Below are 17,258 nucleotides of genomic sequence, written 5' to 3'. Positions count from 1 at the left end.
CCAAAGTAAAAAACAGATATGGGGCAAGTTAAGAAGGGAGAGGTCGGCAGGGGAGAGGAAGAGAGGGCAACAGGGGTGGCTATGGTGAAAATTATATGCATGTGTGACAAGCTCACTAAGAAATCTATTATGTATCATTAACATTAATATATGCTAATAGATCAATGAAAATCAAATGACAAAAAGGTTTTAGCCATAGGATCTTAGTTGTCTCAGCCTAACAGAGCCTAAGATAGTCTAGCTTCTTCCAGATCCACCACTGGCCAAGTTACCTTATCAGAACCATGATTTTTAACAGTTATTGTTATTACTATTATTATCATCATTATTAGGGAGCAAGAGACAGACAGAGAGAGAGAGAGAGAGAGAGAGAGAGAGAGAGAGAGAGAGAGAGAGAGAGAGAGAGACTCTCCTTCCACGGTGGGACCCTGGGATTGAACCTAGCTTGTCAGTAGGTGCCTTTCCCTGCTGAGTCACAGAGGTGGTGGAGTGGAGGTTTTAAAAACAAGAAGAATCATTCGGATTTTTTGGGAGCCTGAAAGTCTTTAGGTTTTGTTTTGTTTGTTTGTTTGCTTTGTATTTTTCTAAATGCTGCCCTGTGCTGATAGGATGAGACATGCCCCGCCCTCTACTTAATTCTCTCTTCTCTGGGAACTTGTGTTTTAGTGTCTTGAACCATGAACTCCTGATTCTCTTGCCTGGAAGGGATGAGAAGAAGCACAGTGGGATGGGTGATGGGCCACGTCATTCATCTTTGGATGTGAGCCTCTATCCTGTCATTTCCTTTTACCTCAAAGGAAATGGTCTTTTGTTTTGTTCTAATGGAGGAGGGGCTGAAAAGATGGCTCAGTGGTTAAGTATGTATGCTGCTGTTGTGGAAGACTCAGGTTCAACTGGAAGCACCTATATAAATGGCTCCCAGCTGCCTGTAGCTCCAGCTCCGAGGGTATGTGACACCTTTGACCTTGTCTGCACTCCTGTGCACATACAAACACAAGCACACACAATGCGCACAAGGATGTGAACTAAGTTTTTTTAATTAGAAAAAACACCCATTTCCTATAGCGCAGGCCTTCTGAAAATGGCCTTCCAGGTAGTGTATGACCACCATCCTGAGGAGCCAGCCCTGTCCACAGCCATTGTTCTCAAGTTTGGTGTCACTGTCACCGGAAAGTTTAAAGTGACTTTGTTCTTGGGCTTCCAGAAGGTGACCCTGCAGTACTAGTGCAGCGAGGCAGCCTTCTTGGTCTTCATCTGTCATTGATCTGATGTCCTCTATCCAGAAGACACTGTCTTTCATTGGCTTTGAAGCAGCTGGGCCAGCTCTTCACCCCTGTGGCCCTAAGCTTCGTGCTCTTCATGGCCTGTCCTCTCCATGTTGGAAGCTTCTGGCACGTCAATCTTGGTTTTCATTCTAGAACTTTCTGATTGTTCTTTGTCATCAAGTCTGTCTGAAATCCCATCTGCCTTTGCCAACCCTCCACTTCATTGGCTGTTTAACAGCATATGTATATCTATATGGTATTTCTGTTATAGCTAGCTCTTTTAGTGTCTGGTCATTACGGCACTGAGGTTAGCATTGGATTGCTTCTGAATTTGCCCTCGAAGTCTACACAGGCTTTGGGATGTGTGGAAGGAAAACCGCAGAGACTACCCCCTGTTATTTCCCAAGAGCCAGGTGTAGCCCTGCTTCCAACAGTCCCTTGTTGTTGGGCACGATGGATTATGGCCATATTGCTTTGCTTCATATTTCTCCTGCCTTCAGAATGGGTGCCGTGTTTTCACAAGAGCATGGCAGGGGAGCAGAGCGCTGGCAAGAGGCCTGCGGTCTCTCATGGGCTGTGGACAGGTGGCCAGCTTTCTGGAGCAGGCTACGGGTCTCTTTAGGTCTAGCCTGCCATACTTTGCTCTGGGCTCAGCCTTGGCTTTCCACTATGGTGTTCCTTTGGTCCTGGAAGCTGGAACCGCCCTGATGGTCACTTGCCTTGCATCTGATCTTCCTAGGCAAAGCAGACACTTTGCACTGGATGAAGTGTTCTGCATCTCAGGACTCTGTTTCCTCCCTGCCTGCCTTTGGGCTCCCCTTATCACCTCAAAAAAGATGGGAGGTCTAAGGGGTGAGAACTGGCTCCTGCAGGCCCTTGGGCACCTAAGTTTTGCTTGGTTATTCTGTCATCTCTTGCCTTATCTATGGCCAGCCAAGATGGCATCTGTGGAGAGCTTCTTCTCTCCAGACAGGGGCAACCTGTTTCCTCCAAGGCCCCTTCATCTCTAGGGTTTCCTTTCTGTGGCTTCTCAGCATCTCCACACTCAGATGACTCTGGAAAGCGCTATGACTGTTTGGTTCTGGGTTTTTTGGTTTCTCTAGCTTGTTTTGTGTTGTCAGGGTGGTGGTTTTATGTGCTGTTCTGTGTGGTGACAGTGAACTACCACGTGCCCTTGTCACTGTCTCAGCCGAAGGTCTCAGTTTTGTCAGTTATATTAATAAATAAACTTTTGGGCCAGCTGATTTTCTACAATATGACTTTCTGCTTTGTTTATTTTTTTATTATTTTAGTTTTTAAAGTTTTTTTTTTTTAAACACAGTGTCTTAATAAGTAACAATGGGTTCCTTAGGATTCCAGGCATTGAGTTCATGATCTCACATGGACATGATCTCACTAGGGACACCCCACTGAGTGCTCTCTTCACCACTGCAGGTCCATATGGAAGTGCTTTTCTATTCTCTATTGGGAATCATTTTGTAAATAAAGACAAGTATCTGATCACCCAAGTCTACTGTTATCAAGGCTCGTTCAGGGTTTATGATGCAGCCATAGACATTTAGGAATACTTTTAATAGAACAATTAAAAATCCTTCAGCTAGAACTCACTTGCCCTGGCAAAGCAGGATATACACAAGGCAGCATTTAACCAGCATGCAGTGCTGTTTGCCCTTCTGCCCAAGGGAGCCACCAGAGAGAGCCATGTGTCTTCTCTGCCTGCTACATCCACCACCCTCAGCCCTTGCTGGAAGCCTGTCTATGTGTCCATGCATGTGTCTATCCACATGAATGTACATGTGTGTACAGAGGCTGCAGACATGAGCTTCCGTGCAGAGGTCAAACACAAGACAAGAGCCAGCATTCCCAGAAGCAGTGTGATCAGGTTTCCATAAAAATGTGCAGAGATTGTGTTTCTGGGGTGGAGGGCTTGAGCTAAAAGCAAACAAAAATACCACAGAGTATTTGGTTGTGGGGAGGCGTCGTGACTTTCCAATTTGAATGTCATTCTTTCAAGTGCACTTTGGCCTTCTCACATACTATACTTAACATAGTCACACACCCTGAGTAGCAGGGCCTTCCTTTGTCATTTTGGAATGGACCTTGCAGGTGCCTTTGGGAGATGCAGAGGACAGTGAACAAAACAGCCTGATTTTTCCATGGGTGGGACCCCAGTGGGAACAGGATCCTCCCGGGCTCACAGGGTGCTTTCTCTGTGGTCTAGACATGGAAAGAGTCTCACAGCCTTCTGTGCTCTCTGCCTGCCCTAGGTGGATGTCTGGGTCTCTCCGGTTGCCGCATGCCCATCCCAGCACTGCGCAACACACGACTCTGCTCCACAAGGGAGCTGAGTTCTAGGTGAGAGGGAAAGAAGTCACCAGAGAAGCAAGTCTGTTCCCCTAAGTGTTGCGAGTGTGTGAACTTGTAGCCTCGTGGGAACCTGGGAAGAGGTTGTCATGAGCCATTTCTGATGGCCAGATGTCATCTTCTTCCTCCAGAACGCTTGGCCTAGTCTGGGAAGAAAGAGGTTGAAGTGCACATATGCCAGCTGGCCTTTTTCTCTACACTTTTGTAATCTGTGACATCGGTGCAGAGGACGAGGAGACTTTGCCACATGGCCTTTACTTAGTGGCATCTCTTTTCTTCCTATGATTTTATTGGTTCAGTTAAAAATACTTGTGGAAAATCTCAACTGTATGTTTTCCTTTACTAGAAGACCTTCAGAAGCTGTTGCATAGTGGCACACACCATTAATGACACACCTCTGCACTTGGGAGGCAGAGGAAGGCACACATCTCTTGAGTTCCAGGCCAGCTCTGTCTATATATATAGTGAGTTCTGGGATAGCCAGAGGCACATATTAAGACTCTGTCTCAAAACCAAACCAAACCAAACCAAACCAACAGCAACAAAACCAAGGTGTTGCTATGAGCATCTGTCAGGGCGCAGAAGCAGTGTGTAAAGACAGGTCCTGTGAGCTTGTTCCCACGGATTAATACCGAGTTGCCTCTGGGCAGGTGGGGAAGTGTCCAGACCTTGGGGAATGTGTCAGGTTTCTGTACTGTGAGACACTCCGACGGGAGGCACGTTGATTTTTGGCCCAGTATTTTAGTCCATGATGGGTTGGCCTCATTGCTTTGAGGCTATGGCAGAGTCAGTAGTCATGGCAGGAGCAGCTGGTACAGAAAACTTCTTATTTGGGGCAGTTGGGAAGGGACTAGTGGGGGGAGGGGAGGGTCACAGAATCTCCTTCGAGTTAGTGACCTAATTCCTCCTACTGGGCTCCATCTCCCAGATTCTCACCACTTCCCAATCAAGTCCCAGGCTGATGATCAAGCGTCAATATTTGGCCTCTGGAGACATTCAAGACTCAGCCTGTAGTGGGTGGCTGGAGCAGAATGCCTGCTAGGGAGACATGAGACTGCCTTCAGGACACGGGCTGTGCTGAGTCAAGAGAACAAACATGGCCTCCAGGGGACAGTGTACCCAGAGTCACACAGGTACACAGACAGATACACACACGTACACACACAGGGCCATACAGACAAACAACACATAAACACAGTCACATAGACATGCACACACACAGACAGGCAGACAGGTAGGCAGACAGACAGACAGACACATGCACACACAGCAGCTGCCTCCACCAGGGCTGGTAGGAATAAGTGAAACTGTACTACCACATGCTTCTCCCACAGGCAGGGAAAACAAAGGGAAGGAAGACAATGCTTTCCCAGACCACGCCTTTGCAGCCACTGTTTGGAGTTGGGCTTCAGTAAGAATGAAGAGCTAGCTCATCAAGTTCACGGTTGTTTGTGGAATCACAGCCAATTTTCTTGGTTAAGGCTAAAATGACAAGCTGAGGTTACTGGATGCCTGGTACAGTTGAAATGCGGGCTGGGGTGCTTCTTGGCTGCCCACCGCAGGGGTGCCCACCATGGCCTTTCTCAGCAGCATTGGGTGTTGCTTTGTGGTGTTTAGCTTAAGAGTGTAAGGCTTTCTAAGAGGCTCAGCCTTGCTCAGGTCCTGAGAGGGGGAGTTGGACTTGAACCACAGGAGCTCAGAACTTCCCCTTTCAGTAGGTTTCTTCTCCAGAGAAAGGATAGTCTTGTTCCTATTTATTCATTTATTTATTTACATCCCAAATGTCACCCCCCATAGTCTTGTTCTTAATGTAAATATGTTTGTCACTTCAAGCTTTAGTTACTGCTTAGGGCAGAAGAAGGAAGGGAAACCTGAAAAGGGAGGTGGGGAACTAGTGCAGGAATGAGGAAAGCTAACCTTTCCCCCATCTTGCTGCCTGGGATAGGCAAGGCCCCGGGGGGCGGGGGGGGGATGTCCCCCACAGGCGTTAACCTCAGAAGTCCCTGGAGAAGGCTTGCAGCAAGGAGCTCAGCTCCTTCCATTTTCTTCCTCTTACAAGCGTGGGCATCACAGTTTTCTCTTGGGAAAGCTGAGCGGCAACGTGTCTGGGGACAGACCGCAGTCCTGCCGATTGATTCTTGGGTCAGATCCCAGCACCTATGCAGTGACAGGGCTGGGGCCTGCTGAGGCGGTTGACCTCTTGCCACCGTGCACACGGGACACTGGCATTTCTGTTACTCAAGAGCCTAGGTTTAAATCCTGATGTGGCTTAGGATGCAGGAGGGTATTCTAAGAGAGCCACCTGCCAACTGCAGAGATGACGCCTGTAAGCCCTACATGTTCTGAACTTCATACCTCTGTGCCTCACAAATACAGTGAAAATACAGGAGACATGCTGGGATCGTGACCCTTAGTCTGCCAGCCCCTGCCTCTGTGGCTAGTCCAGGGTTATGGTCTAAGCTCTCAGCGTGAGTCGGAAGGCTGTCCACACTGCTGACTGTGCTGATGTCACGGAGGCTGCCACCTGGAAAGGTGTCCACGCTGGATGCTGTCTTGGGCAGAGTCCTGCAAGATGGGGCTTCTTAGTCTCAGCTTTTGCTAGAGAGGAAATGGAGGTTTAGGATGATTTGTTTCTTTCCTCCAAGGCCACGAAGCTGGTGGCTGGTGTTCTGTCCCCTTGATTCACTGAATCAGGCAGGAGTTTGCTCAAACACCAATGTGGCCAGCTTTCCTGAGCCTCCATCTGCCTGTGCAAAGAAGCAGAGCAACGGGGAAGAGGGAAGAGGGAGGAGCCACCCTCCTCAGCCCTCTGCTCCCCTTAGTCCCGTGGTTTCTAACTTTCCTACTGCTGTGACCCTTTAATACAGTTCCTCATGTTGTGGTGATGCCCCAACCATAAAAGCATTTGTTTTGTTGCTGCCTCATAACTAATTTCGATACTGTTATGAATCATGACGTAAATATCAGATATGCAGGATATCCAATATGTAACCCCCAAAAGGGGTCTGACCCACAGGTTGAGAACCTTTGTCCATCTCTCTTTGCCTGCCTATCCGTCTGAGTCTCTCGTTGACTGCTTAGCTGCTGTCCGTTTGTTTCCTGCCTTCCTGTCCCCTCATGCTTGCTCTCCCAGTGTCTCCTCTTTAACTCCCTTCAGTGCAGGATAGAAGATGGCAGCACATGCCTGGCCTTCCTCTGTTCCCTGGCTTGCCCTCTCCAGGGAGTCTCACCACTCTGCGTCTGGGAACACTGGACTTTGTGCTTGCAAATGTTCTTATTTTGTGCTCTGACTGAGATGTGTCTTAGGACTCAAGCTTCTCTCCAGCACCCCTGTATGTCTTTCTTGTCACCCCAAAGCTGAAGACAGAGCTAATGTGTGTCTGGGCCCTAGTGAGTCTACAGCAATGGCTGCTGCTTCCTTTAGGCAATGCTTCCATGACTCAGCCCCACCCCACCCCTGCATCTTCTGTCACCCCTGCAACCCCACCCTATTGCCCCTGCATCCTGTCTGTCACCGGTACTGTCATTGCACCTTTCCCTCCTCTCAGTTCCTGCACAGTCTCACCCAAGGTCCCTACACTGGTTTTTCTTTGGCTGCCATGTATTTCCTTCTTCCTACAACCACTCACCCCCTGGCGTGCTCTGGGTGTTGTCTGAGGGACTTGATCTGTACAAGTGGGCGTCTTTATTTTGTTTCTTATAAAGGCAACTTAGGGTAGGAAGGATTTGTTTTAGCTCACAGCCCCATCATTGCAGGACAGTCAAGGTAACCCGAGGTAGGTGGTCATATTCACGCTCACAGTCCAGAGAACAATGAATGTGTGCTTGCTTGAGTTCAGGCTGCTTTCTCTGTGCTTACATCGTCCAGGATCAATGTTTAAGGAATGGTGCCACCCACAGTGGAATCAGAACAATCTGTTTAGACAGGCTCGCTCTCGCTCACCTGATCTAGACAATCCCTCCTTGAGACTTCCTTCCCGGGCAACTCTACATTGTATCAAGTTGATAATTGAAAGTAGCCATCACAGGAGCTTAGTCCATGACTGCTGCTTTAATGAGTCACACTGGGTCATTTGCAAGCAGAAATTTATGTCCCACAGCTCCAAGGGTGGGATGTCCACAATGCAAGTGCTAGGAGGCAGTGGCAGCGTGTGCTGTGCTTAGTGTAGATAGTTCTGAGTCACTGTGTCCCATACACAAAGGCACGGGAGCTCTTCCCTGAGGTCTGAGCCATTCGCAGAGGCTTAGCTCCCCTGGCCCTGTTGCCTTCTAAAACCTCCCCATTCCAAGGCTGCTGCTGTGGGGTTCGGTTTTCAACATGAATTTGGAAGAACAGAAGGATCTAGAACACAATATTTGTATCCCTTGGAGGAGGCGGTGGCTCAGGTCAGAACAGTTTATTATTCTGCCAAGGTGAAAGCCAAACAGCAGAGCTGACAGAGGAGCCATTATTCCTGGCTGTGGAGCTTCTCCTCACGCTGCAGCCTCTCCTTACACTGACCAGGTTTAGTCTCCCCCTCACACCTAAGGGGGGCATGTGACTGGACCCCTACACCTGCATCTGTTCCTTACTTCTCTGCCCTGTTCCCCAGCCGCACAACACTCTGGGGGCTCCTTAAGTCCTTGGACAGCTGCAGGGCCTGCTGCCCCCTCTGCCTAAAAGCCTTTCTGTCAATCCACATGGCCAGAGTCTTGCGGCCCTCAGCTCACCCAGCTTGCCGTCCTGGTATAGCAATAGCTGAACCTTCTTGTGAACGGACCATGCTTTATTCTTGTAGCTCCTTCGTCTGTCAGACATCACCTTTCTAAGAACAGATTTACTTTTTAATTATGTGTATGCAAGCACAAGCCCCTAAGGCAAACGCAAAGCCCCTGCGGCTGCAATTACCAGTACGTGCGCCACCAGACAGGTGCAGGGAACGAAACTGAGGTCCTCGTCAGGAGCAGGACGTATCCTTAACTGTTGAGAACCGCTCCGGTTCCTCACTTTTTCGATGGCCCTTACTGCTTACGATGGCACCGCCGCGCTGTGAGAGGGCTTCCAGGGAGAACCTGGAGTGTACTTTCTTGCCATTTTCTCAGTTAGCCCCGGGGACTGTGGAGACGGTTTGGAGAGCAAATGAATGAATCATTGAAAGAACTCACGCCCATGTGAGTTCAAACACCAGCTGCCAGTGACCCCTTGAGGTCCCCTGCCACGCTGTAGGCGTCTGTCTCTGCCCACATAGAACTACACACTCATCACCTGGATCCCCCTGCCTCCGGTCAGGCTCAGACTGTGTCTCACACCCACAGGTAATCAAAGAGGCCTACAGTGGCTGCAGTGGGCCCACGGATCCGGAATGTTCTCCACCACCCAGTGCCAGCGCCCCTGTGAACAAGGCAGAACTGGAGAAGGTGAGGGATGCTTCCTCTTTGCTTTGTTAATGGTACATACAGATAAATTATATGTACTTATGGGGAATTGCTGAGACAATTTGATACATGTGTGCAATGTATTGGTTAGTCAAGGGTGTCCCTTGTGCCTGCTACCTCAGACCTCAATCCTTTCATTTGTAATAGCCAGTTTAATACCATCCTATGAGACCCACAGCACTTCAGTGGGCGGGGCTGCACCTCTGCCCCTGAGTATTTTCAGTGCCTGCTTCGGACTGAGTCACTTTACAGCCTCCCTGGTTTGTGTTATTATCAGCAATGGATGAAGACGGGGGCTTAAAAGGAGTGGGTGGCCTGGTTCATTCATACCTACTAAGTGAGATCAGATGCAGTGTGCCCGCTTGCAGCGCTCAGTAGGTCTGTGCTGTCTGCAGAAGGTTGAGCATTCGGCGCATGTATGTGCCTTCTAACTGCTAACAGTTTGAGTTCCGCCGTACCTCACCAGGCCTTCATGACCACAGCGGGGATAATGTGATGCTTGTGTCCTTATAGAAACTGTCTTCAGAGAGGCCCAGCTCTGATGGAGAAGGTGCTGTGGAAAACGGAGTCACCACGTGTAACGGAAAAGAACAAGGTAAGATTCTAACACATGCCAAGGATGTCTGGACTCAAAAAGCCGGTTGCCCTGCCAGGTTCGACTGTGTGGGAAACGGTGCTTCAGCCAGACAGGCGCTGCCGCCCTCTGTCCCCGAGAACATAAGGAAGGCCTCTTGATTTGCAACAGCCCAGAACCTTCCTTGTATCCCACCAGCATTTAAGTTATTGTTAACCATTCAAAAAAGTCCATATACCACAGAATTTATACTTCTCAACCACTGTAAGTGTTCTGTAGACATTAAACACACACATTTAGTGCTGTGTCACCATCACTTGCATCTGTCTCTGGAACTTTCTGTCTTCACAAATGAAAACCTGTTTCCATGGAACCCAAGTCCCTCATTTCTTCTCCCTTAGTCAGGGTTTCTATTCCTGCCCAAAATACCATGACCAAGAAGCAAGCTGGGGAGGAAAGGGTTTATTCAGCTTACACTTCCACACTGCTGTTCATCACCAGAGGAAGTCAGGACTGGAACTCAGGCAGGTCAGGAAGCAGGAGCTGATGCAGAGGCCACGGAGAGATGTCACTTACTGGCTTGCTTCCCGTGGCTTTGCTCAGCCTGCCTTCTTGTAGAACCCAGGTCTATCAGCCCAGGGATGGCTCCACCCACAATGGGCTGGGCCCTCCCCCCTTGATCACCAGTTGAGAAAATGCCTTACAGCTGGATTTCATGGAGGCATTTCCTCAACTGAGGCTCCTTTCTCTGTGATAACTCCAGCTTGTGTCAAGTTGACACGAAACCAGCCAGTGTACCTTCCTTAGCATTCTTTCTGTCTCTATGGATTCCACACCCTGGGAGTCTAATGTGAGTGGAATGCTGTGGTACTTGTCTGTTCGCAACTGGCTAATTTCACCCAGTATGATGTCTTCAAGGTTCGTCCATATTGTATGTGCCAGCCTTCCCTTCCTTTTCAAGACTCGATAATATTCCATGATATGGTCCTCACGTTACCACCAATTCAGCTGCCAGTGGTACTTGTGTTGCTTCTGACCTTTGGCTATTGATAGCAGAACCACTATGAACATGGATGTGCAGGGGTTAAAATCTCTTGTTTTTAAACTTGACTATATAGCAAGAGAGACGACATTCAGTAACTCCCCACCTACCTTTGACTTAACCAATCTATGAGCTTTAACATACACCTATAGCAAGTAACCATCACAAGAGGGGGAGGGGAGAATTCTGTCACCCCACTGTTTCTTCACACGCCTCTCTGTCACTGGTGCCTCAGACTACCCTAGGTAGCTGCTGCTGTCTCCTGCCTGCACTCGGGATCTGGGGTGTATTGCCTATTGGGAGTTTCTTTCCTGTATCTCAGTGCACCTTGACTTGCAGTGTGAGAGCTCCCTGTGGAGATGCACTCTGCTAGTCAGCCATTCCTGGCCAATGTACACATTAACTGTACACACAGTAACTAACTGGGGACATCCTGACACCCGGGTAGGACTTTGCATGGACATATGACTCCATATCCCCCAGGGACCTATCCAGAATGGGAGATGCAAGGCCATACATTCTCCTAGGGCCGCTACTCCTGGCTGGCCTGCAGTCTTTACCTGGTATTGCACAGATGTGTGGTGGCATGCAGCGGTGGCCTCCCTAGTGGGTGAGCAGCTTAACACTCTCGCTGTCTGTGCGTCTCTGGTAGAATGTCTCCTCAGATCCTTTGCCCAGATTCCTGTTGAGTTGTTCCTGATCTTTTGGGGGGTCTGTGCATACTCTTCCTGTGTTTCCTATGGACTGCCCCCATCTGTGTGGCTAGACATCTTATTTCTGAACGTGTGTTGAAGTGTGGCTTGCAGGCATGTGGAGGGAGCTGGAACTCTGTGGACCCAAGTGCCCGAGCCCTCATCTGCGTGGCTCACATGTGACGAGTGTGAATAAGTCAAGTGCTATGCTGGCAGCTGTCCCTTTCCTGAGAATTCTGTAGCCAGAGAGTGCGACAGTTCACCCGGGAAGGTCACACTGTCTCTTCATTGTGGTTTTCTGATGCAATCTGGTCTGAATGTAATTTTAGTCCAGCTCTCTGGAAGCTTCTACCAATCATGACATATATATAATGAAGACCTCGGGGCCAGAAGCTATCTTTAACTTCTGCTCTGAGGTGGGACATCCTGTGGTCTCTGGGCTCCAGCTTCACTTGCTGGCTTCTTTCTTCCCTTTTGGCTGTTTTTGTTGTTGATCTTTTTGTTGTGAGGTGGTCTTTGCATCCAGGCCGATCTCAGCCTCATGGACTCAAGCTGATTGTGGTCTATCGTCCGCCTTCCAAGCTGGGACCTCAGAGGTGCCACATACCAGATGACTGTTTCGCTGCTGAGGTGCGACAGGCATTGTTGACAGCTTGGTTTTCTTAATGTTCCCCAGCCCCCATGAACCCGTGTGGAACTATGAACTATGAGTAACATGAGCACCCCCATGAACTATGGAGTAACGTGCCTGTTGGATGTTCATGTATGTTTTGATTCTGACCCCCAGGATCTCCTGTTCACTCCTTGAAAAGAAAATTATTTTTTATGTGTGGGTGTGTGTTCAGGTGCCTGTAGGAGCCAGAAAATAGCTTTGGATCTGGAATTAGAAGTGAGTCACTGATGTCAGTGTGGGGATTCGAACTCAGATCCTCCAGAGGAGAAGTGCATGCTCTTAACCAGCACGTGTTCTCTGCAGCTGCTCCTCCTATACTCTGTTTAACAAAAACAGCTTTGTATGTTTGGGAATAAGCAGGTGACCTGGCTCGCACATTTTGTCTGACACCGTGCTTGCTGGTCAAAGATCACAAAGGCGCAGATGCACCCTGACTGTCTTCTATCCTGGTTATTGGTCCTGACTCTTCTCTGCTTTGCTGTGGGGGTGTGTGTGAGTGGAGCTCTCTGTAGCTTGGCCCTTTGTCACAGGTTTGTGGTGGTCACAGACGGGAAGCCTGCGCTCATCCATGCTATGGTCTCACTGGAGAAGGCAGTCGTCAATGTTAGAGCTCTGCTCTGAGACACTCATTTCTTTTTCATGATGAACCCCACTCTAGACACTGGGGAGCCCTGCAGCAGATGCTAGGAATGATGGCGGGAGTCCTAGACTATAGAAACTGTGCTGTGGTGTGGCTTTGAGACAAAGTCCTCAGAGGGGGTCTCTCGGTGGACTTGGTGAACCAGAGGTCTGATGATGTCACCTCTCCCTCCCCTTACTTCCCCTAGACTAGACAGAAAATCATTTGATGTTCATCTCTGTAGGAGAAAGCAGGCTGCCTAGGTCTGTGACATGCTCACACTGAAATGGGTCTTCATTACTAGAACATTAGTCTTGGACATCTGTGCCCTTTGACTGACTTGGCTGCCACGTGACTTGGCTGACTTGATAATCATGTGCTAAATCCCGCCCCCTTCCCACTGAATAGCCTCAAGGGTCCTTGATGGCTTGTTGTGCTGTAAAGACACTGAGCAGAAGCTGGGATGCACACGGCAGAGGCCCAGGATGAAGGCCACAGGCAGGGTTACTTCCTGGGAGCCTTTATTTCTGCCTTGTGTCCTCACATGTTCTGTCACACACAGTCTATAAAAGGGTGTTACACTGTAGATCACTCATTGACAGGAGGCCTCATATTTCACCTTTGTAGGCATGAATATTTTGCAACCTACTTTTAATAAGGGTCCAACCTCTTCTCTAGCCCACTACCCAGCAGAGGTAGTGGAAGAGAAAAGTTATTCGGATATGGGGGAAGTGGACCTGTTCCCCAATAGTTCTTTGGGGGCATGCTCAATCTTCTCAGACAGCAGTTCAGTCCTGAAGCAAATAGCAAATACAACCCAGCACCTGCAGACCAGTCCTTTAGGTCGGCAGACACCAGGCACGAACTGCCAGCTACGGGGCAGCTACAGTTCAGGCCTTTCAGCAGGCAGACACCAGGCAGCTGTAGTTCAATCCCGAGGAAACTGAGAGGCTCGCTAGCCAGCCTGAGGTGAGGCTGCAGAGGCAGTGAGCTGCCGCAGGAACTTCAGGAGCAGTCCTTGGGTGAGTTTCTCTCAATGGCAGCCATTATTACCCTGCCTGGACCGTGCACCAAGATGCTGCACGTGGGAGTCCAGGGTTTCCTGGGCTTCTGGTTTTTGCAGGAGAAGCCAAAAGTTCTTTTTGTACAGAATTTTTTTAGACACATAGGTTGACAGTTCATTCCTAGCCATTACTGTTCTGGCCAAACAGGTTGAAAGGTTGGCTTTGGTCTGAGAGCTCTGCACAGGGAAGCTCAACATAGTGTCCAAAATGGACAAGAGAGAGACCTCTAACGAGGACCCACTTCCTTCTTCCTTTCTTAAGGACCCACCCCTGTCAGCAGGTGGCTGCAGTGGTACCAGTTCCCCTTGGTTCCTTGGGCCCCTGCATCTTAACAATTTATCTTTTTACCTGGGAGTTGCTCCCTCTGAGACAAGGAGAACTCAGTTTTTACGTCTGAGCAGTCACCCAAAATTCTGCCCTGGGTAGGCTCTGTCTGACTATTCACCCATTCTCCATGTAACTCATGTCTCCACGTGGGTTTTGCCATCCTTTGTTGCCACGAGTACATCACGTATGTATGGTAATGCTCATGTGCCTGTATGCACACGTGTTCATACCTGATCCTCTCTGCAGTGCAGGCTTCCTGAGCATAGCCACATCCTCCTTCGACCCCAGGATCCCGACCCCAAGCTGGCTCATCACAGGTGCACATGAGTGACAGTTTGAAAGGGGGGGGAATGCCTGGTGATCAGTGCTGTGACTTCTCCACTTAACATGAATGGTTAAGACACGCTTTTGTGTTGACAGCAAAGAGGAAGAAACCCTCCAAGTCAGAGGCTAAGGGGACCGTGTCCAAGGTCACTGGGAAGAAAATTACCAAGATCATTGGTCTGGGAAAGAAGAAGCCATCCACAGATGAGCAGACATCATCAGCAGAGGAAGACGTGCCCACCTGTGGTAAGGCCCTGTCATGAGGTAGCATCCCTGGGTGTGCTCTGGGGGTGTGCAGACAGAGCTGCCTGGCCATCTCATAGTCTTCATAGTCACAGTGTTGTCTCCTGACTCTGTGTGTGTGTGTGTGTGTGTGTGTGTGTGTGTGTGTGTGTGTGTGTGATGCTATTTTGTCAGAGATTGGTGAAGCATATGGTCTATAACAGCCACCAAGCCAGTCTTGCTCACCATGGTACCTAGGCTAGGGGCTAAAGAGAGGAGCCCACCATGGAAACTCACTGGAGGTATGCATATGTAACAGCCAGCTGTGCCCACCATGGGGAAAGCAAAGAGGTGGAGGGTGCTATCATAGCACCTAAGTTAGGCTGTGGTCAGGCTGTTGGATACAGCCTCCACAGGAGTGATGGCAACACCACACTGTAACAGTTCCAGAAACCACACTTCGGAGACTTGTGTAGCTCTTCCAAGGAGAAAAACTTCATAAGCACAAAGAAGTGTTTGCCTTTTGATTTTGTTTTATAGAACTAGAGATGTTCTAGGCTGGTGTCCTACCTCTAAGTCATTTCCTTCCTTTAAAAAAATCAAGAATGGAGCCTGGTATGGAGGCACATGCCCATAATCCTGGTACCAAGGAGGCAGAAGCATAGAGGGTTGCTGCCAATGAGTCCAGCCTGGGCTAGCCTGGGTTATATACTAAGTAATTACCAGGGCTATAGCAAGACCCTATACCAGAACAAAACAAGACAAGGAATAAGCTATAATTGCCCGTGTATATTACTATTTAGACTCTGCTTCCTATCAGCATGAACAGACAATTTCTCCAGAGTCATTCTGTTTACAATCCCCTCTTCTCTACTGAGTCAGGAAAGAGTCATAGCATCTGTAGGTAGTAGGAGCTAGGTACACTGCAGATCCCTGGACTGTTTCTCATCAGGTGATTGTTGGGAATAGGACAGAATCAGGTCAGCTGGTATAAAGGTTTGCACATCATATTCCCTTCCACGAGGAGAGAACTCGGCTGCAGTACAAGCAGCTGGACAGAGCTGTGGCAGAGTAGGGAGAGTCTGGGACACTGCCACACTGCTCCTGGCCAGCCTCCATCTTCCTGGAGCTCTTGGGGCTCTCTTTTCCCACCTTTGTCATCAGGCCTTGTGATGACAGCAGTCAGGAGTTAGGTGAGTTAGAGAAAGTAGAATTATTTTTTTGAGACAAGGTCTCACCATATATACAGCAGGCAGCCCTTGAACTCGCAGAGATCGGCCTGCCTCTGTCTCCTGAGTGCTGAGATTAAAAGCTAGAGGGAGAAATGCTTTTAGGAGGAATGGTAACGTATTAAGATGGCAGGCAGGTCAGAGGCCACAGTCTGGGTCCTCCTCTTGCAGAGGAGGATGCTGATGCTCAGAGAAGGCATGATTCTCGGGCCTCATTGAAGACAGAACTGGTGACCCCTGCCCTCACAAGCTGGTGAGTCAACTCCCGAAAACACTGGCTCCCTCTAAGTCACTCCCTTATCAGAAGAGCACAGCCTTGCAGGCCACCCCACAGACGGCTGTTTGCCCTGTTACTGTCTCGCAGTGGCTCATCTTCTTGAGAACTTGGCTGATCCTGAGAGCAGGGGCCTGAGGCTTTGCTGGGTACATCTCTGGCTTCTGCTGAGACAATGGCCTCTGTCCCCTCAACTCTAAACTTGTCATGAAGCTCTTGCCAGGCTAGAGGTAAGGCTAAGTGTCTCTAGGGCAACAGGGAACAATGGCCATTTGCAGCCCTCCAGAACAGCTGCGGGGCTTCTCAGCAAAGGCCTAGAGCTGGACTTGGGCCCAGGGGACTGATCCTGCCAAGCTGAGCCCCTGCAGCTGCTGGGAGACAGCACTAAGCTGATGGGCCAGAAGGCCAGAGCAGCTGGGCAGAGAGAAAAGATTCCCTGGAATTACTGAGCTGAGCTTGGTGCATGTCTGTGCACTGCAGTCTGGTTATGCTAAATGGGGTGCCCTGGTTTCCTGGGGTGTTCTTGCAGGGCTTTCATGGGCTGGGAGCAGACCTGTAGAGGCAGCTGCGCGGTGCCATCTTTGTCCTCCTAAGAGGACTTTGAGGGATGCATTAGTGTTGGTCTGGGCAGCTTGTTTATAGCCCTCCAGGTAATGTACCCAGGAGATACACCAAGACTCCAAACCCAAGGTGGCTTTTATCTGGCCTTCCATGGGCTATCAAAGTCCCAGAATTCTTGCTACCCTATAAGCGAAGCCATGGGACCTGGGAATGCGCCCTCCCCTCCAGCTCTCCTCCTGTCTGTCCCCCCCCCCCCCCACAGCTGCCTTACACTAGTCACGCCATCCTGGATACAAGCATAAAGACCTCTTGCTCCCCACCTGGGGTCTCAGTCTTGTCTAAGTCCTCATTGCATTGCTAGATTATGACACTGTTCCGCTGTGTCCCCATCACGCAGCGCAGGGCCCAGCAGATGCTGGCAAAGCCACCCATTGCTTTGGAGATTCGTGCTGCCTGTCTGTGGGATGTGGGCTTCAACAGTTCCCGTGAGAGTGGGGGGTGAACTGAGCAGGGGCTGAGCCCCTGTGTGCCGTTCATTGTCGATTGCTTCACCTGCCTGTGCTTTAAAGTCAATGAGACACATCTGCACATCAGCCCTGCCCAGGCTCGGACG

General features: G+C 49.6%; 1 protein-coding gene across 1 annotated transcript in view; it reads left to right on the top strand.

Annotated features, from left to right (window-relative positions):
* Positions 1–17,258, top strand: part of AFAP1 (actin filament associated protein 1) — a 107,731-nt gene that overhangs the window by 61,519 nt on the left and 28,954 nt on the right. Inside the window, exons 7-9 of the mRNA XM_080936213.1 lie at positions 8,925–9,026; positions 9,558–9,639; positions 14,456–14,605. Of these exons, the coding sequence (XP_080792339.1) occupies positions 8,925–9,026; positions 9,558–9,639; positions 14,456–14,605 (334 nt within the window). The remainder of the gene's footprint in view (positions 1–8,924; positions 9,027–9,557; positions 9,640–14,455; positions 14,606–17,258) is intronic.

This window comes from Micromys minutus (genome assembly GCF_963924665.1).
Source record: "Micromys minutus genome assembly, chromosome: 1".
NCBI lineage: Eukaryota > Metazoa > Chordata > Mammalia > Rodentia > Muridae > Micromys > Micromys minutus.
The sequence above is the reverse complement of the archived record's forward strand: the minus strand, read 5'-3'. Positions and strand labels throughout refer to the sequence as shown.